Raw genomic sequence first — 22,030 nt, 5'->3', positions numbered from 1 at the left:
AGGCAACAGACTTCTGTGAATCATTCACTCATCTCAGTCGGCACAAATGTCTCACGTGATAAAGAATTTGCTCTAACAAAGACAGCAAAACAAACACAATGGCATTTTAATTCAGGGCATATTCCTTCTGCATGCCTGTCAGTCATGTTAGTGTGAGTTCTGTGTGGGGCTAGACTCTATCACGATGGCCATGACAACATAGTTCTTGGGGAAGAATGTCTATAGAAATTCACAAGAAAAGAGGATTCAGAATTAGAAAGACTAGAGTTATTAAAAATAATAATCCATTTTCTCTGATAAGCTAATAAACGGAATCAAGAACATTCAGCATCTTTGCACCTAGACATCAAGACAGTGGACATTTGCATGCAGTTATGATCTGTCTACAGCAGGTGGATAAGAAGCCATGGTGGAACTCGGGCTATGCTCTTGCAAGCTTCAGTATGGTGATGACAGTGAGGCGGTAACTCACTGCTTGAAAGTAGCAGACCCCTACTTTCCCTTCCAGGTGCCAGAGAATTTCTGACTGCCTGAGTCATGGTACCTCAGTGATGTCCTTACCCTGGAGATCCCGTCCCAGGAAGGGTGTCGATCTGTAGTGCAATGCTGCTTAAGGGTGACAGGCTTCTACTGGGCCCCACACTTCGTTGTATCCACCAGTACTGGAGGAGTATCTCATGTGGGTGGAACACAATTACAACAGGTGGATACAAACAAATAGGGGAAGAAAAAGACCTACTGAAAACATGACAAAACTGATCAGGATAAAAAAGTGATAGCAGCATCCAACCTGACAGCTTAGGGAGAACAGAGAATAGTCCAGTAACAGCCTGTAGTATGGTAATGATTATCTCTGAAGGAAAATAGGGTTGCTGGTCATCCGAGGTGGGAATTGCTAGGGAGTGGGGGGAAGAAAAAACCCCTCTGACTGCATTGTTTACTACACTGCTGACTGTGGAGCTTTATTTCTCTAATGTTTTGCATGGTAACTATGTTTGCACATGGTAACGAGCTGCCTGCAGGATTCTCTGATGTTTATGACCGTCACTGCTGGGATCTTGATTGACTCGGGGAGCAAAGTATGATGTTGTCTGAGCATGTTAGCTGATCGGTGTTGCTGCCTACAGGCCAGGAAAGGTTGGGGTCCCCTGCCTAATGCCAACTCAAATTTGGACGCATGTCATTTATAGTCATGCAAAGCAGTGTTGCATTTTTTTCTTCTTCTTTGATCATGCTCAGAAACTATAAATCCCCAGGGTGAAATCTTAACTCCACAGAAATCAAGAGCAAACCTCCTCTCAGTGGTGCTAGGTTTATGGTAAAAGTTGTCTTTTTCTTTCTTAAACAATTCTTGTAATTGCTAGAGAACTGTTTTTATTTCCCTCCCCTCACAGCAAATAAAATGTCAGTCTTCACAGTCATGTAGTCTTCTGAAAACAGTCAAGTCTGTCTGTTCAGGGTGTTGAGAGCCGATAATAAAATTACAGCCCAATAATTTTGTGGTTTTCTCCTATTATCTGCAATGCACAGCATGTTTTATGTGTTCTGCTCCACTGGGACCATCGTAAACCTGTAGCCAGCTATTTCGTTTGGATATACTCAGTGGGAGGTGACAGGTGCACTATTACAAAAAGATCTTGAAACTTTATCATAATATATTCAGCAGGGTGATAATGTAAAACCCACTGGGAAATAGAGAGAGGCGAAGGAGAAATTCCACACCTGGGAACTTATTTAATGTTTAAAGAGAGGAAATGCTTTAGAAGGGAAAATATCTCTGATCTGTCTAATCCACTGCCCCAAACTAGTTACCACGAAACCCCCGGTGAAGGAGGCAGATAGAGGAGATGACCTCCAGCTCACCTCAGCTTCCATTGTACTCTCCAGCTTGTGTGCCAACTGGAGCAGTGAGGCACCTTAACTTGACACAGCTACCATTTATTTTCATGGTGTGACCCTGGGACAAGGGAGATTTTGAGTGAGATTGGACTGAGACACATACTGGAAAACTCTCTAGGACAAAAGGGAGATCATGAGGTGAGGGACACATCTCCAAGTGCAGCCAAAACCATCAGAAACAAGTTCTGTCTTGATTTCCAACCTGGACCAGTCCCATTCACTTCAATACTTGAGTTTCCTTTCAGATTATTTAGATCTTTGATCCTTCACTGAAGTTTTCTGTAGAAGAGAAAGTGTAACCTAATAGCTTAGACTAGAGTTAGTCGAGACCAGAACCCGGTGCTGCACTTGGCTCAGTACATGTCAGCCACTCTGTGAAAGTCAGCTCCTTTATGGGCATCAGTGTTCAATATTCAGTAACTGGGCTTGGCTACCGCAGCTGTATTTTCTTCCCAGGCAACCTAATCTTCGTTTGATTTTGTTTGATTTCTTTGTTTCCCCGTGAAGTAACCTTTAAAAATAATAGAAAATAACCAAGTGAATGGTGCTTTGGCAGCTGAATGGCTGGTCCTGGACTCAGCTCCTTCTCCCAGCATCATCACGAAAACTCCGCTCCTTTCGATTAAGCCCCGCGGGCCGCCCCCCCGGCCTCGTTTCCGCGCCCCTCCCGCCCCAGGGCCGGTGCCCCCGCGCTCTTTGCATTCCGCCGCAGGTGTGCCAGTGCCGGCGCTGCCCTGCCTCGGCCCGGCCGCTCCCCGCGCGGTCTGGGGGAGTGTGGGGGGGGTGTGCCGCAGGCCACCCCCTTTCCCAGGTGCCTCCCGCCTGCGCCCGGGAGGCCCGGCCCGGCCCGGCCCCGCCGCCTCCCCATTGGTCCCGCCCGCTCCGCTCCCCGTCGCCCCCCGGGCGGCGGCCGCGCCGAGACGCGGCGCCGGAGGCAGCGCTGCCCCGCGGCGGCGGCGGCGGCGGCGGCGGCGGCGGCGGCGGCTTAAAGCGTGCGCGCCGGCGGTGGCGGGGGCGAGGGCGCGCTCACCTGGGCGCCGCTCCATGGGCTCCGCTGCCGCGCACGGCGGGGGAGGGTGTGGGGGCGGGGGCGCGGCGAGCCGGCCGCCGGAGCCGCGGCGGGGCAGCGCCCAGGTGACCATGCGGGGGCTCGGGGCTCGCCCGCCGCACGCCTCGGGGAGCGGGTAGCACGCCAGGTGCGCGGCGGAACATGGACTGTCTCCTGCTGGTCGTCTGGACTTTACCTGTTGCGGTTCTCGGCGGCAGCTCCATGCGATTCCCGACTCTCCCGTGGCTTGGAAGCACTGTAAAGGCAGGTCGAGAGCACTTTCTTTTGCAGTCGCCTAGTGTACTTTATACCAGGTTACTGCACGGTTTCTCGTGCCTTGTCTTTCTGCCTTCCCTTGACAAGTAAATCTTGCCCAATACTCCTTTTCTCTCTCTCTTTTTTTTTTTTTTTTTTTTCTCTTGCAGACCCTTCAGCTGTGCTGCCTCTGTTGCATGTCTCATGCAGCAACTTTAACCAGTGACAGCATCAGTGCATTGAATCATGGTTTGTATAGCTCTTTCTGTGTCTGTGTATATGAACATTTGCATGGATGCTTTTTTTTGTTTGTTTTTTTTTTGTGGACTGAGTATTTAGAGGGAAGAAGCCACAGTGTTCGGGGAACATAAAGTGAAAGCAAGTTGGCTGCTGTGAAATAGCTAACCATGGGCAGAGATTAACTTGTTAAACCCTGTGTGCAAAAGCTAAAAGTAGCAATCTGGAACAGCAAAGTAATGAATGAGATAGTAAATACATTCACATTTACACGTGCGATTAGAAGGATGACTGTGTATGTAGCCCCAACAACAAAACCTCGTGTGTCTGTTAGGGGAGCAATGAGACAAAAGTAATGAAAAGATTTGGGTGGGAGAGTGGAAGAAGCTGTGCAATGCAGGCTAAGGGAAAACAAACCTGCAGGGAAAGGAAGCGGGTGAGTGAGAGCTCAGAAGCTGTTTGTTCCCAGCTTGCAGAGACTAACACTTAGATGCTGATGACTTTGGGAAGTTTGAAGTGCAGTATATGCTTTTTATGGGGTGTGAGTGGAAACAAAGTACAATAGAGAACCACACCAGGGTGCAGAAAGGAAAACCCTCTTGCACCCTATCATCTGCTCACTGGGGGATTCCCTCTCTCCAGCAGCTGCTTGCATTTTTTGGCTAGCAGCCTGCTTAGCGTCCTCAACTTCTGCCGTTGATTAGCACCACTCAAGGAAAGTGAAAGTTCTTGATGTATTGTTTCCACTGTCTAAGGAAAACCAACCTATCTCTGGTTGTGTCTTAATGTGTGTCCAATAAAATCTATTCAGGCAAAGAGATTGATAGTTATGGTACAATCTGTTACAACACAAGAAGGGGGTTTTCTTCTTTAATGCTGTTATTTCAATTTAGAAAGAGAAATGAATTGTTTTACTGTCAGATGCATGGAGATCTTTAAGTGTTCACAGAGAAATACAGCTCAAAAATGAAATGGGGTTGGGAAGCAGTTCATTCACCATAATTACTCATATAACCAGGAATAGGTGCAAAGGTCCTAGTTCAGCAAACGGCTAAAATTCAGACCCAGCTTCCAGCATACAAGTGATCCCTGTAGGACTGGGTCAACAGCAGTGGTAGGGTACTACAGGCTACGCACCTGCTTATACAGCTAGCTGAACCATGGTCTCTATTTCTTCCTTTCTTGGGTGGTTGTGAGTAGATCTTAGTCTTCTCCTCACAAATAGTTTTGTAATTTTCCATGTATTTTATCCAAAACAATAAACTTCTTTGACATGCAATTAGCAATGGCTGACTAAAGGTTATTAGGTAGGATGTAATCTCCTTCTGCTGAAGGTCGGTTACAATTTGAAACCCAGTCTAATCAAGTCACTACAAAGAGACGAGGTCTCACTCAGTTAAGGCATTAATAAATTAATCCTTTAATCCATTTGAACAAGTGGTACAGTTCTACAAGTCTCAGTCATGGTTACCCCTACAGTGATATAATATTTGCTGCATTCTTAGGAAAGGGAAAAAACTCTCAAACCAGAGCAGCCTTCACATTTGACAGCAATTAATACAGGGGGAGGGGAAAATCTACAGATCTGCTGGTGATGACAAATGTCTTCAGAAGAGCGATTGTGGGAATGTTCACAGCTATGCTAGTTAGTCTGTACCTCTCAGTGGGGCAGAAAGGAAACAAACACAGTTTGAGAGCCCGTGTGACTTACAGGGGTGAATTTATGAAGTCAAGACTATACACACTTAGCCTGCAGAGCTTTCAGGCCATTCCCTAGATGAGGGAATGCTTCATGCCTTAGTGAAAGCCTGATGCTTACCATGTTAGAATGATGCTTACCCTACTTGTTGGATACAGAAGCTGATGGCTAACTTCTTATCATTACAGATTATGTGTTTGTGACACCTGTCAAAGTGGATTCCAGTGGATCGTACATTTCACATGATGTTTTGCACAGTACTAGGAGAAAGCGATCAACTCAGAGTTCAAAGAGTTCCTTGCACTACAAATTTTCAGCATTTGGACAGGAACTTCACTTAGAACTTAAACCTTCAACCATTTTAAGCAACAGTTTTATTGTCCAGGTACTTGGGAAAGATGGAGTCTCAAATTCTCAGGAACATGAAATTGAGCAGTGTTTCTACCAGGGATTTATAAGGAATGATAGCACCTCTTCAGTAGCAATATCTACATGTGTAGGCTTGGTAAGTGTTTATTTAAAACAAATCAGCATTAAAAGTATTTTCATACATGGAAGAGTAGCTGAAGGTATGTAATTCATATAATATTCAGGATACCGTCCACCGTTTGGTGATTTTCCTAATACCGCTACTCACTATTGCATTTAATAGGAGAGGTTTAGTTGTAGCCAATGAACTGCATCACACCCTTTGTATTTTTGGATCACAGTCTTTCAGGGGAAAAAAACAGAAGACCAGCTGGTAGTGCTAGTAATTATCCCATAGCAGTTTTCATTTGTTATAGTTTGCGATAGCTTATACATTTTTGCTTGCTTTTCTTGCCTTTGTGAATGACTGTGAATAAAGAAAAAAAAAATCAATCCGTAAGCTTGTGAGAAAAAAATATTATATCTAGGTTTGTCAACTGCTTTAAGAAAGGGTGAATTTCCTAGCTCAGCAGGAGTTATGAACCAATTTCCTCTCATTTCCATTGATGATTCCAGCCTTATTTGGGTTCATAAGCCTTGATTAGTTGATCTCTTATGAATGTGTTAAATGTTATCATCGCATATTTTCCATTTATGGCTGTCATCCAAGTTCATGAAAAATTATTACTCACAAATGATTTTTTTCAAACTACATTTGACAGTGCTCATTGTCTGCAGAGAAGTCTTTGCTGATGTAATTCAGAAGAATCATCTACAGAATTAATAGTTATTGATGTCTTTTAGGCTTAAACCCTTGCACTTGCAAAGCAGTCTTCTATGAATGCAGATTAAAGCAGTGACATTTAAGTGTTAGGTATACGAAGCTATCTGTATGCTTTGTGGTTAACAAAGGTCCAGAGGATATGTCGGGTCACCCTCTAGAAATCTGTTTTGCAAAGGTACTTGTCCATAAGGGCTATTAAACTGTGTGACGACCAAAAAAAGGAGCACTTGAGACACCCAGTGTTTCCTTTGAAATAGTAATCAGTGACTTGAGAAGAGGGTGGCTCATTAGGAAGAGCTGTTGAATACTGATAACTGGTTGAAGTGGTCTGGATTATGTTTTGAATGCTCTACTTCTTTTTTTTTTTTTTTTTTTTTTTCCCCCCTCAGCAAGTTAGAGAAATTAGTATCTTATAGTTCATTTGAACACTTGCAAACATGACTTTGGAGCAAGTGCCAGGAACTGGAACAAAGCTTTCTTCAGTTTAAGTTGTGTTTGTAGTGCTGAACTGTTAATATTGGATGTGCTTAGTTGTTTCTGTGGAAGCTTCATTTTCAAAACTGCTTATTTATTCGGAAAAAAAATGTTTTCACTTATTGCAGTGTTTGTCTTTCCTCTAAGAGAAGTGTTCTACCTACACACAGCAGTTACAGTTTGGGTGATCTCCCCTGTTTGGTCACGTTTTGTTTTTTAACATGTTTTATGAGCTAAGTGAAGCTGGGCTTGTCAAGTCTTGTCTGGAGAAGGAAGGTTCAAGTCTGCCTCAGGTCACAGAGAAACAGAATGTGGTGATCTTAACTGAGACTGAAATGGATCTTTTACCACTGTCTCGACATAGAGATTGTTATGACTGGTAAGCTTCACTTAGGAAAGATCCAGGAACTGATCAAAAGAGAATAAATATTGTGGCATGAACAAATTTATTAAGGCAGAACCTTTTTCAGTACCTAGATTATCACCAATTAGAATCTCTGTCTTCTTTAATCAGTTCCAAGGTTCAGTAGATTTCACCTTAAATTGTTATTTGAAACTGGTAAATGAAGTAAACTCTTCTGCAGAGCAGATATCACAAATAAAGTATAATTGTTCCTTTCTCCCTATCTATTTATTAATTTCTGTACACCTAATGAATCCCAGGCAAATTATCAACAGGGTTCTTAGTCTTTTAGTTTGCAAGGCTGCCTTCTTAAAAATGTGTCGTCAGCTGTCTGTAATGACAAACACGTCATTTTTTACTGTGATTCAAATTCAGTAATCATATGTTAAGTCTGGACACTGTGCTCTGATCAAGAGAACCTTGTGAATAGCTTCTATATCCTCTTTGCACCAACTACTTTTGTCACTTGGTTGCCCTTCTTTCCTATTTGCTTTGTTCACTGCAATTAAACCGAAAGTGGTGTTTCTTCTATATGGTTGGTAGCACTAATCTTTCCATTGTTCCTTTCATTAGCAATAGCTTCTCTACAATAAAACTGCAGTGACCCATTCTTTCAAGCCTGGAACACCACAATGTGATTTGGAAGCAATTGCGTTTCAATAGACTACAGGGACTCTTTGATCTAATTTTTTGGATGACCTAGAGTATTCAGTCATTCAGCTGTCTGTTATCTGCCATTGCCTGCAGAGTAGACTTTTGAGAGAGTCTATATGAAATGGTTTGTTAGGCAGGATGACCTTAACTTAACACTGGAAAGGAGCAAGAATTTGTTCCTTTGGTATAGATCTGTTAAGAGATGTGTGTATCTTACTCATGTCTTAATAGCTTAGTTGACAGTAAGGCCCCACATTTTTATGCTGATTTGTTGATTTGAGACCAAATGTTTCCATCAGTCAACACAATTTCCTTGATGTGTCAGAAGGCAAAACTGGATCTATGCTCTTTATCTGAGTAAGTACTCTAATACATTAAGTTAGCATTTTAGGAGAATGCATACAAATTTACTATGAGTACTGTCTCTTGCCTTTTCATCATCAAAGTGTTTAGGTGCTTTGATTTTCAACAGGAAACTTGCTTTCTTCTGTCTTCTGCCCTTTCCTGCTTCAGTCAGCATCCTTTACTTGCTGGAGCATCTGTTATGCATCAAGAAAGCTGTGGGTTTTATTTTTTTTTTTAAATGAAATAATCTTGTATGCAAGAAATCTTGTTTAGATCTTTGTAAGTGTCTGTTTCACCATCAGGCATTGAGTAGCAGCATCATACTTACTTAGTGATAAAAGAGTATGACAGAATTATTAAAATTCAGGCTTATTGTTGTACATCACACATTTACTCAGTCACTTTATCAAAAAAAGCTCAATAAGCAGATGTACTTTATACACCTTCAGAAAAATGTGTTCTGGACTATCTGTAGAGACTATGATACATTCCTTCCAAAGAAGTTGTGATAATTTTTTCATTTTCATATATTTTGTAATACATTCTCACTCTCAGGGGTGGTTTTTTTTTTAGCTCTTACAACTTTGGGTCAACAAGTTCATTTATGTTAGTAAATCCAAAACTAGTTTTTCTCTTTGGCATCATCTTAATGTGGCCCAAATAAAAATTAATGCAAAATTTTCAACACCTTTCTCCGCTGATATTCATTATTACTTTTAATAAAGCTCTTCTGTTTCTCCAGCATGACTTCTTGGAGCTTCCTTCAATCCCTTGTGCTCTCCCAGTTGATATAGGCAGGCCACTGGTCTTGCTGCTTCATCTTCTGTTTACGTTCTCCAATTCAAGCTGTTCGTTCTCCCCAAATTCAATTTTTTTTTTTTTCCAAACTCCTGACTTGACCTAATGCTCACTTATCTTAATTATATGTTTTTATTACTATTATTAGTAAGTAACATATTATTACTTATAATTGCCTTCAGCTATCTAATTTGGAGACAGGCTATGCCAAATCCATAGAATGCAGGGTTTTTTCAGTTTTTCCGAAGGAGGTGGTGCTGGCCTCTGTTAGAATAAGAAATTGGTTTTAGGACTTAATCTGTGTGGCCGTATCTGTATTCCTACCTCATTCCTCTTGCCCATTCTCATCCACATGTTGTGCTATCTCATCTGCATTAAAAACAGGTACCTATTGTAGGTTCACTATCTTTAACTCCACTTCCATGATGATATTGTCTCTAAAAGCCTTACTACTGTCTTCCTACTCTGTGTATAAACTGTGTGTTGTTTGTCTCTCTTTATATGCTAGCTTTTGTCTTCTTTCTGTCTCCTTATGTTAGGTCTATGTATACATAATCTCTTGTATAAAGTGACTCGTTTGCAGTCACACAGTAAATCAGGGCAGAATACAAGAGAACCTCAGAGTTGTCAGTAGTCCACTTGTGTTCTACAGAATTCTTAAAAGTAATTTATAACTGTGCATTTAGGAGCAGAAGTCACATTCCCCTTGTGAATAAGAACTCTCTCTTACAAAGTCAAACAAGTTTACGCTATAGCCCAATACACAACATAAAAAATAGTGAACATAATGAATGAGTAGTTTATTCTGTAGCATTTGTGGGGACGTTGCTGCTATTTAGTGGAGGAGACAGGTGAGGGTATATAGCAAGTACAAAACATGTGCACCCAGAGGAAAGAAACGTACGTACAACATAAAGGAACTCTCCTATCATTACATTGCAGAGGAGACATGCGTGTGTATTTTGGGTTGGAGAGAAAATCAGTACAGTTCAGTGGAACGGTTCAGATCTTTTAAAACTGTATGATACACACTTTTATTTTTGAGGCCAAATTCAGCCCTAAGCAAGCGCACTGGCATGGAGGCCTGAGAGGCTGCACCTGCTTACACTAGTGGTGAATGTGGGCCATTCTCTCCCTTTTATTTGTGTACCTCAATTAGAAGAGTGGAGTCAGCTTCATGCACTAGCTAGTGCCCTCCTTTGTTTTTCGTAAGATGTGATTGAATCTTTCATTATAAGGGGCCTCTTTCTCTTGTCTCAGGTTCTGTTATGTTTGTTAGTGTCTAGTCAAGGGAAGAGAAAGAGGAGGGAAGGATGAATCATGTTACACTCACTGAGCTGTCAGAGGAGTCTACAGCTGGAGAAATGGTTAGATGTAGCACTGAGAGATAAACAGGAGATGTATTAATTCAGTGGAAGTTGTGTGTGCATGTCTGAGGGCAGGACTTTGCTCAACGTATCAAAGAAGCCACAAAATTAAAGCTTCTTAATGCAGTCTGGCCACCTAAGAGGCAGGCAGGAAAAGCAACTCATGTACCCATTCTTTGTAGTCATTTAATTGCACCCTGTATTAGCGTTATTTAAGTTCATGCTAACAACAGCCTCTTATTTCTAGAGCTCACACTTTAAGTCCAATTAAATATGTTGAGACAAATCCCAAGTTCTTTATGCAGACAAACTCCCATCAAAATCAGTGAGCCAGACTGCTGGTAAAAGTACAAAATAATTGCTGTTTGCAATGAGGTTCCTTTAGAAACCTACAGCTGTAAAAATAGGACAAAATTTGGCCCGGTGGGACCTTGAAGAGAAACTAAGTACAGAATTGGTGATTTGACTCATTCTCAAAACTATTTTTAGTCCATCCACAAATCTTACATTTTCTGCCATTATACCAGCACAACATGAGCAGCATCTGGCATATGAATTCTTTGTCTTTCTTTTTATTCACACACCATTACCTCTCCATCCTTTATAAAGCACAAACTGTTTTACAGGATCCTCATTTTGTCCACTGTTTTAATGGACATTTTGCCATTATTCACTCCATGATATGGTAAAGATGAATATAAGAAAAATCTTTACAAGAAAATGGCATGACAATGGGAGAAAGCCATTATTCTTGAAGATATTTTAAATTATACTAGACAAATACAAGACACTGTTTTTGGTCTCAGCATTGAATTGCCTGCTGATGGGGAATGACTTGTGTGATTAGATTATTGATTGCCCTTCTCCATATCTGTCTGATAAGCTTTCTGTTTAACTCTGGCTTTAGCTCTGCAAGACAAAGACAGTATTATCTCACGCATTTTGACCCTATTGATCCCTGATGGGTAAGAAATGGAATTAAAGAGGATTAATGATGGAGAAATAATCTGCTTCTACTGGACGGGAAAGGTAATAGAGGTTGCATTTCTTCCAGGCTTAATATTAAGAAACCTGGAAAATACTTAGAGGAAATACTGTGTCACTGAGAGCACTTTGGCTCCATCAGCCTGAACACAGTGGGCTGTAGACGTAGAACAGCTTGCAAGAGTGCCCACAGGAGCTGGTACTCCCAGCCATCTTTGCCTGCTCCATTATTGCTCAGCTGGCAGTAAGAGCCTGGAAATTGTTCATCAGTGTATTTCAGAGCAGACTTCAGGCTGTTGCGAGCACTGCACCACTGCTTGCACCCTTAAAGCAGCTCCAGAAACAGAGAGCCATCCGTTTGTACATAGATAGGCAGTTCATCCTGGCTTTTCTTGATAAGCAGCAGTCTTATCATGACTTCTAAAGGAATTAGTAGACTCTATCTATACTTGAAACATCAGCATTTTTCTTGCTGTAGCAAAGTCTTTCCACAAAGCTTAGTTCCCACACTTTCCCTAGTCCATTAGAGAGAAGCTTATAGTCAAATGCCCTCCTAAGGGTCAGGAGAGGATGACCTGTCTGCACAGACTTGACCTCTTCATAACAGGATGTCTTTGATGTAAATGAGGATTTTTATTTTAAGCGCCACTATTTTCATTTGGACCATACCATCTCTGCTGCTGAGATTCACATATTCTCTCTGCACAGCTGCGAACTGCTGAACATCTGAAATACTTCTCTTTTTAGAGGCAGATTCTAATAACTAATAGCAGCTTTCAGTCACTAATAATTAACCTAAACAAGGTGCTATTTCTGTCTTTTTGCCCTTCTTCCTCCACTTCAGAAGTGTTTGAGGAAGATACCAGATTTGCAGACCTGGAGTGTAAAGACTTTTGTTTACCCAAAACACAATGATAGCCTGTGAAACTGTAGTTCAAGTCAAACTCAAGCAGCCCACTCCTAGAGCTCTGTACCTGACACATAGCAGCAGAGTGGAAAGCACAGGAGTATCTTGGTTGTGCCCTGGCCCTGCCTCACAGTCCACTTAATTTGAGCAAACAGTGGTATCAAAACTGTTCTTAAACCTTTTTTTTTTTTTTTTCCCCCAAGCTTACTCCCTCCTTAGCCTCTCTGCAAAACCAGTGCCCTGATTATGACGACAGCTTTGCGATTTGCTCACTTGTACTCAGTTGGGAACTTGACTTTGAGTCAGCATAGGCTGCCCAGTCATAACTGGTCTGGATGGTCACTGGGAGTTTGTTAGCAGCTCTGTAATTCCCTCAGTCATTTTGGCACCTACAGTTTTTGTTTGTCACAGTTGTTTTTAAGTCTACAAGACATTTAAGATAATGGTTGCTAATTTGCAACTTTTTAGGGAAGGGTTTGTGTTTCTGATGCATGGCATATCCCATACTCTTTGAAAGAGATGGTAGATTGATCACTGGGACTGCTGTCCAGTACTGCAGTGAGAGAAGGATGGAGGTCTAAAGGCTGTTTTCAGTGTCTGTGGTTTTGAAATTTGCACTCCATGGATGGGGACAAGATAATGCTGGGGCCATGTTAGACAAAGGCATCCAGAGCTGCGATGCCAATAATATATCGGTCAATTCTTTAGGACCATTTCAGAGCTATTTGCTTCAGATTTCATTCTCTCCTGAGCATGAGTAATGTTGTTGACTTAAAGATATATAGCTCTCTAGGGATTTTCTAGAAAATACCTGCTTTCTCTTTTTGGAAGTTGCAGTGTCCAGTGATAACCTGACAGCAGCCTCACTAAAGTCATCAGCCTTCTTAGTCATCAGAAGTGTTCCCTCTGACTTGACTCCTGACCACATACAGAAGCTGTTAGCTCTGTGTGCCTCACTTTATAATGGTCTTCTCTCAGTGAGCTGGCAGGAGAGGGGTTAAACTCAGTTATCTCTGCAGTGAGAGCTAGCAGTGGACCTACAGTTTTATCAGCTGAAACTCAGACGTCAGTATCTTTTCTCTAAAAACCACTCATTTTGTGTTAGAAAGGCTCTGACTAGCCCTTAAATGGTATCTGAATTGAACTTTAACGGATAATTACATTACAAACAAGGTTTTCCTCTGTCTTTTTGATCATGTCACTGGGAGCAGAAATGTTGGTTCTTTCTTGCCTTTTCTTATCCCATTTTAATCCCAATTCTGTTGCTGCAGGTCTACCATAAATTACAGTATGCTAAAGGAATTTCCTATTGATTTGCTCTGACAGTGATTTGACCAGCTATGTGAATAGCTGATGGAAGCAGAACTTATCTTTGGTTCAGACAGTAGAGCATTGACTAAATCTTCGAAATAAACATTTACAGAAGAAACCTGAAATCATAATGCCTTGCAGCTCAGCACAACTTACAAACATGTATTAATTAAGCTTCAGTACTAGCTTTACTGTTAGACGAGAACAGCATCCTGGCTCATAATAGGTTGACATCAGTAACCTTTTATTGTTTATCATGCTCGGAAGTCACTAAGAATGAGGGTGAAGAAATGTCAAATAATCAGGTCATATGCAAGTGAATGAGTCTTGATGGCTGAAGCTCAGTACCGTGGGAACCATTATTATCCAGAGTAATTTCTGGAACATGCAAGTTAATTTCTTTTTTACAATGTTAGTTCATAAACTAGGGAAATCTGCAAACAAGCTGTACAGTCAGATGAAAATCCTTTTCCTGAATCTCATATGTGGCTGCCCAGCTAGTTCCTGCCAAAAAACAGTAAAAGAAAAAAGTTTGATGTCAAAGATAATAGGTCTTGAAGTTATTCTTACTGGAATAACAAGGCCCAGCACAAACCTTCTTAATAGGAGAGGAAGCTGAGGCAATAAAGTGATATTTACTTGCACAGACAATAGGGTGTTGCCTTTTCACTCTTCTGTGGCATTAGCATTTCTAGCTGCCCCACTATGTACACAGCACACTCATGGCTTTATTCTTTGAGGACTGGATTCTTGCTGTTCACAGTGGGATCACTTGAATGCTTGTGCCTGCCTGCCTAATATATGTTAATTGAAGGACTTTTGTGTCTCAACATCTTTATTAATATTAATGGAATGAGATTTTTAATGGACCTATACAAAATATGCTTGACCTAGCTTGAGCCCTCACTTTTGTTTTTATACTCTGCAGCACAGTGTGGCTTCCAACTAATTTAAGAAGGTAATACTATATTCTGTGGCAGAATACACAAACTAATGAATCATGGATTACTCTTCAGATCTGCAGTTTCTTTGCTATGAGATATAGAATTTATATAACACTAGAATATAATTAGGGTTTTTTAAATCATGAAATTAAAAACAGATTTGCATTTTTTTCATGCAAATTATTGCACTTTGGTGAAAAGAGTGAGCATTTAAAAATAATTCTATCTTGAGCAGGCTTGTCTTATGCCACACACATTCTTTTATTAGGAAGAAGTCATCAAAACAGTAAGTCTTAAAGTTAGGCTAGACTAAACCTCAAGAAATATTTCAAATTAATATTGTAATTAAAGTATAATCTGGTCATGGTAAGGGATAGGTATAAATGCTGTAACAGAGTATTGGAGAAGAAAGTTTAAACTTTTCTAAAAATGTGGCTACCCAGTTTCATTTGTTGCTAAACTTGACAGAATGTTATGCTATTTGTTTTGTTAGATGCAAGTATAAATTAAAGATTAAAATACCAGTCTTGGGGTAGGGCTGAGGTGAATTTTTTGCAGCCCACTGTTGATGATTACAATATGAAGAAAAATGCTTCTGTCACTTTTGCACTTTTTTTGCTTCTTTTTCTGACAAAAGATTATTCCTTATAGTCAGCTCTATGTTACATTGTTTGCAGTAGATGTCTGTGAAATCACTGTAGAGACCAGCCTACCACAACAGTATCTCCAGCCTCCAGTTCTTTTCTTTCTGTTTGCTGGCTTCTCTTCATGCTAGAAGCCATGCTGAAGGCCATATGGATATTTTTTGCACTTCCAACATCACGTACTGATTATCAGGTTGTTATCCTGCCTCTAGCAGCAAAAGCTTGAGCAAAGGGGTGGAAAAAAGACAATTTCCAGGCTGAGACACAAGTGAGCAGCTGATGTCTACTGATTCCTGCAGCGCAGTATCTTCCGCTCTCATTGACAGGTGTTTGCTAGTTTATGGTCTTCATCTAAAGCTTGTAGTGAGTAAAGAGTTTTATGCTGACTGTTGTGGATCAGAACCTGGCCTCAGGAAAGTTCTCTTTTCATCCTCCCTACATCATCTTAGCCCTTGAGTCAAGAGGCACACCATTTCTTTGGGAAACATTACTACAATTACTATTTAGTTTAGAAAGACATTTTGCAAATGGAAAGTACCACTGGTTCATCAAGAAAGTGAAGCATATGTTTCTGCTGGCAGACCCCAAAACACATCTTGTGCATAATCCAAGGTGGTGCTCTATAATCCAATTTCACTGAATCAGAAGTGGGATGGAGGAAAACGGCTTGCTTGAAGGGCAAAGAAACCCATCTGCAGGCTGACCCTCTGCTGCTCTCATGGTCTGCTCGGACTAGTAACAGCCAGGAGTGAAATGAGGCAGTTTCCCAGAGAACTAGCTGCTGCTACTGCTGCTAGAAAATGCACTGAAGTGCTTGGCATCTGGTGCCTGCAGCTGCCAGACACTTTTCAGTGCACTAATGCCAACTGTGTTCATTCTGCTATGCTGCCAGAGTATTATGACAGTGAAGGAGTAAAGGAAGCACAATGGCCACCAAAAAATACGAAGTCAAGAGTGAATGTAAAGAGGTTACTTGGCCTAATTCCAATCAAGTCCTGATAAAGTCAAGTCTGACATTGGCAGTGAAAGAGAAAAGTAGCTTTTGAGGCTTGTTTCCCTTGTTAGACAGGAGATGGACCGCACATTTTTTGATCTACAAAAACGTTCAAGGATATTATCATTTGTTGTCCTGGGAACACGTGTAAGAGAGAAGATCTCATTCATCTTCTGCTCTTGGTAGGAGAGCCAAATAATTGCAGAGAGGACAGTATGTAGTCTGTTACAGAAATAGTTAATTGATTCCTCTGATTCCTGTGATTCCTCTGCTTACCAGAGTCCTGGGTGGTCATTTTAACTGCCGGAGGCACAAAGTCCTGTGGGTCTCACTTAATGAAGACCATGCATGAACCAAATACAGGGTGGGAGCCATGACAGAACAGCATACAGTTGGCACCATGTGTCATTGGACATCAGACTAATGGTATGGTGACAAAGCCTTGCTTTCTCCATCAGCCTGTGTGGCAGATGAAATAGCAATGAAAGGACGATTTGGACCAGAAGCCGAATCAGAAAGAGAGGCTGATAGATTATCATAGGCAGTTGAAACTGGAAACAAAAATGTGCCAGACTTTGGTCTTGGCCTATGAATATTGCCCCGCTTTTATTTACAGATTCTCAGCTTTTGGGTTATAGTGCCATGAGAAGATTATTTTTGTTGTAATTTTCCAAGTATTTCTTGAAAACTAGCTTTCTGGTGTGCAGAATAATACCACAACACTAAACCAGTTGGAAATAGCTTGAGGGCTGAGGGAGTAGTATATTTTTTTTGTTGTGGCTGTTCACATGATTTATTTAATAATTTTAAAGATTACAGTTTGGGAAAGTCAGGAACATGCTCTAATGTGAGAAACAAAACAGAAGGAAATGTTATTCACCCAGAATGAAGGTCTGTCTTCTGCAGACTAGCATTTGTGCATAGCAAAGGTCGCTCTACCTCCACAGCCTTACTTCTGTGTTAGGTTTAATAGAAGATGTGGAGCACTTCCCCATGGGGTTATGTTTTCTCACCATCAGCCTGCTCTGAACGGTGCCCATGTGTTCCAAAATACCTCCATGGATATGCCACATGCCCTTAATGACAGCTTAGCCTCTGAACCGCACTTGTTGCATTTTACTTGCTGATAAAAAGGAAGAAAAATTTATATATACATACATACATATCTATATTGATGCACTGGATTAGTGCCAATCCTTTAATCTTGATTTTATAAAGGACAGTGCAACTCAGTGTCCATTGTCTGTGAAATATTAATATATCTGTATTTCCATAAAGGTGCACAAGGCAATGCTCTTTACAGCTGTTATCTCTTCTGCCATTCAATAACTATATTACGTGCTAGCAAAATAGTAATTAACATTTAAATCAACACCTTCATGTTTATTTTAAAGAGAAGGTTGATGTGATTTGTCTCCTGATTTTTGTAGTAAATGGATGGATGTAGGGTATTCCAAAAAATGATAATGTAGAGGATGTATATCAGTCTTGCATGACTTCTATCATTATATGTTAATATATGTTAAAGGAATAAGTCACTGTAAGCCTGTAAATTATCTTATAAAATTTATTTACTCTTAAAAAAATCAAGTATATTTCAGATTGGTGAAATTTGTCAGAATTAGTAATAGTATAAATAATTTGAAAAAATATGAAAGTTTAGTGTCCTACTCTATTCCTTTCAACAAGTTCAGTGGAGGTTTATAAAAAGAAGCCCTGGAGAGGGGTGATCAAATGTGGAAACTTGGGCGGAAACTATTCCAACAGGATGGGGAGTGTAGTTTAAACCCTCTCTTATCTTACCAGTGTTCTTGTGCATGCTAGCTCTCCACAGCAAGATGTCTGATTGATTCATAGCAACTGATGGGCAGTTTAAAATTACAAAGCTTTCAATTTCCTTGTTCCTGACAGATAAAGAGGGTGGGCATTTCCTGATTATATGGTATACATTCAAAATATTTAAGTTCCCTATGGTGCTATTTGTGACTAATTTACTTCCATAGCACATTAACACTGCTGGTTTTACGCTGTGGGAGGAGTGTATAGTGTAACATGCTGTGAAGAGAGGAAATGTTTCACAACAAGAGGTCCTTCTGGCTTTTCCTCTGTTTACGTTACCACCTGGAAAGAAGAAAAGGTGGAGTAAATGACTGATGATCCAGGTGGATTGCATGAACAGTCACATCTTTAGTCATGACACATTAAGCTGGGCAAATTCACACTAAGTGGCAGGATTGCACTTCAACTCCTGGAAGCACATATAATCCTATGCAGGAAAATGTGTAGGCACAAATAGGGCTTGACTACTTCATGCTGATAGTCTTTTGGCAGGCAGTGCTCCTTTAGTGGCCACTAAGCAGCCAGATTAGTTTGGGGACGAGTCAGGGATACACTAAGGTGAGGAACAGGGTCTTAAGGACAGGCTCTAGCAGAGAAGTTAGAATCTGAGAATGATAAATCAGTGGCTGTGCAAGCGACACGAAGCTTCAGAGAATGGAAGGACCACATTTTTCACTTTTTCTGCTCACTTTTGTAATTCTTGCCTATGAAAGTAGACAAATTATCTCTTGTTTATGGGAGCTGGTGTGCTTTGATGCACTAAGTATTTGACTCATGCAGCACTTCTCAGTGCACCAAGTGTATCCTGATTTCTAAGGGCCCAAGGTACAACAGCAGTTAAGCTGTACAGCACTTCTCTTGAGTTGCACCTGGAGACCACAGAGAGCAGCTGCTGGCTGCAGTGTGGCATGGAGCAAACTCAGGTCTTGTGTTCCATGGTGTCAGGATGGAGCAGAGAGCACACTCAGGCCCTAGGACTAGGAACTACATATGAGATTGAAGTGTCTGTAACTCACACAGTCCCCTGATGTCCCAGACCCTCTGTGACCCTGACAGCACATTCCTTTTCTTGGAGCTTGGAGCTTTTTTCTTAACCTATGTTTAACCTGACCTTTGCTTAACCTACTGTTCAGTAGATTCATTGCCGAAAGAAGGTCAGGCTGCTTAGGAAATTTTGCCTCCTAAATCTTCTGCTGATTTTATTTTTTTTTTTTTTTACCCATCCTTTTATAACTTTGCAGCATGCTGAGCTGTCAGCAAATTCCATATAATTGTATCTCACTTGACTTTACTGCATTTTTATTTCAATTAGAAGGCATACAGTGTTCAACATAGTGGCAACATCTGTGGCAATAGATTTCTAGGTTTCTTAGACCAGTTTATTACAAAGAATATCTCGTAGAAGAAAAAGTTGCTTTCAGGTACAATCTTCCTCTTGCCGCTTTATCTTTCCTATTTCCTGAGATCTCCATGATTATCACAGGGTTACTTAGTTCTTTGGTGCTCCATAGACTATTTTGAGATCCTGATATGTAAGGTAGTGTGCTGAAAACACGCTACTGTAGAAATGCTTTCATGAAGAAATGCTATTCACTTGCTTGAAAATCATAGCGAATGGTGCTTGCTGACACAGGAATCAAAGCCCTCCCTTCTTGGATCAGTTTCTGTGGGACTCTGTAGAAATGGGAACCTTTATGTCCTCTCCTCAGCTGCTTCTTTGTCCTCTGTTCTCATTTCTGATTCTCAGAGGTGCATAATAGAACTGATTTCTTTAATAAAAAGACATAAGTAAATGCTCCCACACCATCTTTCATACTTTTCTTAAGACTCATCCCTGCTAAACAGACACATAATTCACAGGCTTATACTGAAGTCTGCTTATAGTAAAATCAGTGTAACCTTTCATGACCAGTTTAGTTCTGCAGGCCTATTCAGTAAGTACAAGTCAAACATGGATCTGAATATGTGGAAGCTGTTGTGTTAACACTCCAAATACTGATTTAGACTTGTATGTTGTACTTTGACCCTGTCAATAGATGGGATGTCAGGAGACGTAAATTGATGTACGGGGTTGAAGAATGGATTTATCTCACTTTATGCTGAAAATCTGGACCAATATTAAGGTAGTATTACTGTTTCCATTTTAAGACAGTTATGTTTTGTTTCATACCAAACCAGGACCTCTTTGTGACAGTTTTTGCATGTCATCAATTATTTCTACTATAGACACTTCTGTAGTTAGAAAATTGTACTGAAAATTATTTCTCATCAAACTTTCATTTATAATAGTATTAAAAGCTTTTCTAGTCTGGGACAAATCCACCCAGGTTTCTTGCTTTTAATTTCAGTACAGTTACACTAGTAGAGCAGTTACAATATGCTCACCTTTGTGCATCATTCCCTTAAAATAGAAACACAGGCTAATTTGTGGGAGAGAGGAGTGTGAATGAGTGTACACAGTTTTAAAGCAGGACAAGGAATAGTGCAGTAAATCTGAGCACTGCTAATTGGCTATAAGTAGGAAAACAAAGCATCTTTGGACCCATGCTATACTTGGCAATATAATATTGTGAAGGCAGGTTTCACGGCTGTAAATGGTGCCTACAAATATGAGTCTTTTTCATGACGTGGAATATAGATGTAAATTGCTACATTTATCTTAGCAAATAACTTCTTACTCAGATGCCCATTGTAAACTAAGATCTGGATGCTAAGGATATTTGTATGGTTTGCATGGTTATCTAAATGTTACATGGAGTTGCCATTGTACAGGTTTCTTAATGTTGTGAAAAACAGAAAATGATGAGGTCTTATTTTATCTCAGTGTATCTTTGGGATGATGCTGACCTGTATTTCAGGTTTAACAGTATGAATCGCATTCAAGGTTTTACTGATTTGCCGTTTCTTGGGAAAAAAAAAATTATTCACCTAGGCTGCTGTCATGTTTCAAAGAGGTGATTACACCAAAAGAGAAGATGAAATTTGTTCTTTCCTGCTCCTCCTTTCACAGTGATGCTAAGTAATTACACTTTCTCTATAGGCATGTGAAAAATAGAAAGCATTATAGCAAGGGAATTCCTAGTTATGAGCAAACCTATCAACCTTCTCAGACTCCAGTGAATGTGACTGCATATTGCTGGGTCACATACCATGTAACATTGTTCCTGTGAGGGGAGTAACATGGCAGAAACCCATCCAGGGATGTGCTGAGGGACAGATTGTGGGCAGACACGTGTTTGAGGAATGAACAGGGCACTTGTCAGTGTGGAGCCCTGCTAGGTGGCACATACCTAGCTATGCTGTGACCTCTGTGCTTAGTGGAACTGGTCACTGGATCACAGCTCAAGCTACTGAGTGACATCCTGAAGGCTGGGGCTGCAGTTGACAGTGAGGAAGATGGAGGCGTTTTAATAGAACAACCCAACTGGGGTCAAATGTTTAGAGACCTTCACAAGTCTCTCTTGAGCATTTACTGGGTTGATTACAAAATCCTGCCTATAAAACTGAGAAATAAGGAACAGAGAAGCTGAATTGCTGGAGAACTGGGAGTTTAATCCAGATAACCCAGGCGCCAGCCTGACATTCTCACTCTTGGGCCATCTTTGCTTCTTGTTTTCCATTCCCTTAATGGCCTAAGCTCTTTTGTTCCCCTCCCTTTCTCCTTCCCACATAGATATTTCAACATATGTATATGTCTGTGTATGTGGAATATCAGCAAAGCTGATACTTTGCTCCCTACAGAGTTCCTTGTGACCACTCTCTCATGTAACTAATCCATAGCAATGTATACTCCAACAAGGAAAATTAAAAGGTTGGGAACCACTGACCTAACTTCTTAGTAAGCAATACAGCTGGCAATCAGATGTAACTCGAGCTCCTCGTTATTGGAGCTGCCTGAGCTATTCATAGCAAAGTAAAATTGCTATGGGAATTGCGCTGGATTTATTTTGTTTGAATGCAAATTATCCCAGGTCAGACAGGCTCAGATCTTCTGCCCCCTCAAATTCATTTGCATCAGCTCTGCCAGGCTGAAGCT

The 22,030-nt window shown here is 40.8% G+C and overlaps 1 protein-coding gene across 1 annotated transcript in view; it reads left to right on the top strand.

Moving 5' to 3' along the window:
• Nucleotides 1-3,009: 3,009 nt before the first annotated feature.
• ADAMTS18 (ADAM metallopeptidase with thrombospondin type 1 motif 18) overlaps nt 3,010-22,030 on the top strand; it is an 80,126-nt gene continuing 61,105 nt past the window's right edge. Inside the window, exons 1-3 of the mRNA XM_074881851.1 lie at nt 3,010-3,211; nt 3,373-3,451; nt 5,327-5,643. Of these exons, the coding sequence (XP_074737952.1) occupies nt 3,110-3,211; nt 3,373-3,451; nt 5,327-5,643 (498 nt within the window). The 5' untranslated portion in view covers nt 3,010-3,109. The remainder of the gene's footprint in view (nt 3,212-3,372; nt 3,452-5,326; nt 5,644-22,030) is intronic.

This window comes from Strix uralensis, chromosome 12 (assembly GCF_047716275.1).
Source record: "Strix uralensis isolate ZFMK-TIS-50842 chromosome 12, bStrUra1, whole genome shotgun sequence".
Lineage (NCBI taxonomy): Eukaryota > Metazoa > Chordata > Aves > Strigiformes > Strigidae > Strix > Strix uralensis.
The sequence above is the reverse complement of the archived record's forward strand: the minus strand, read 5'-3'. Positions and strand labels throughout refer to the sequence as shown.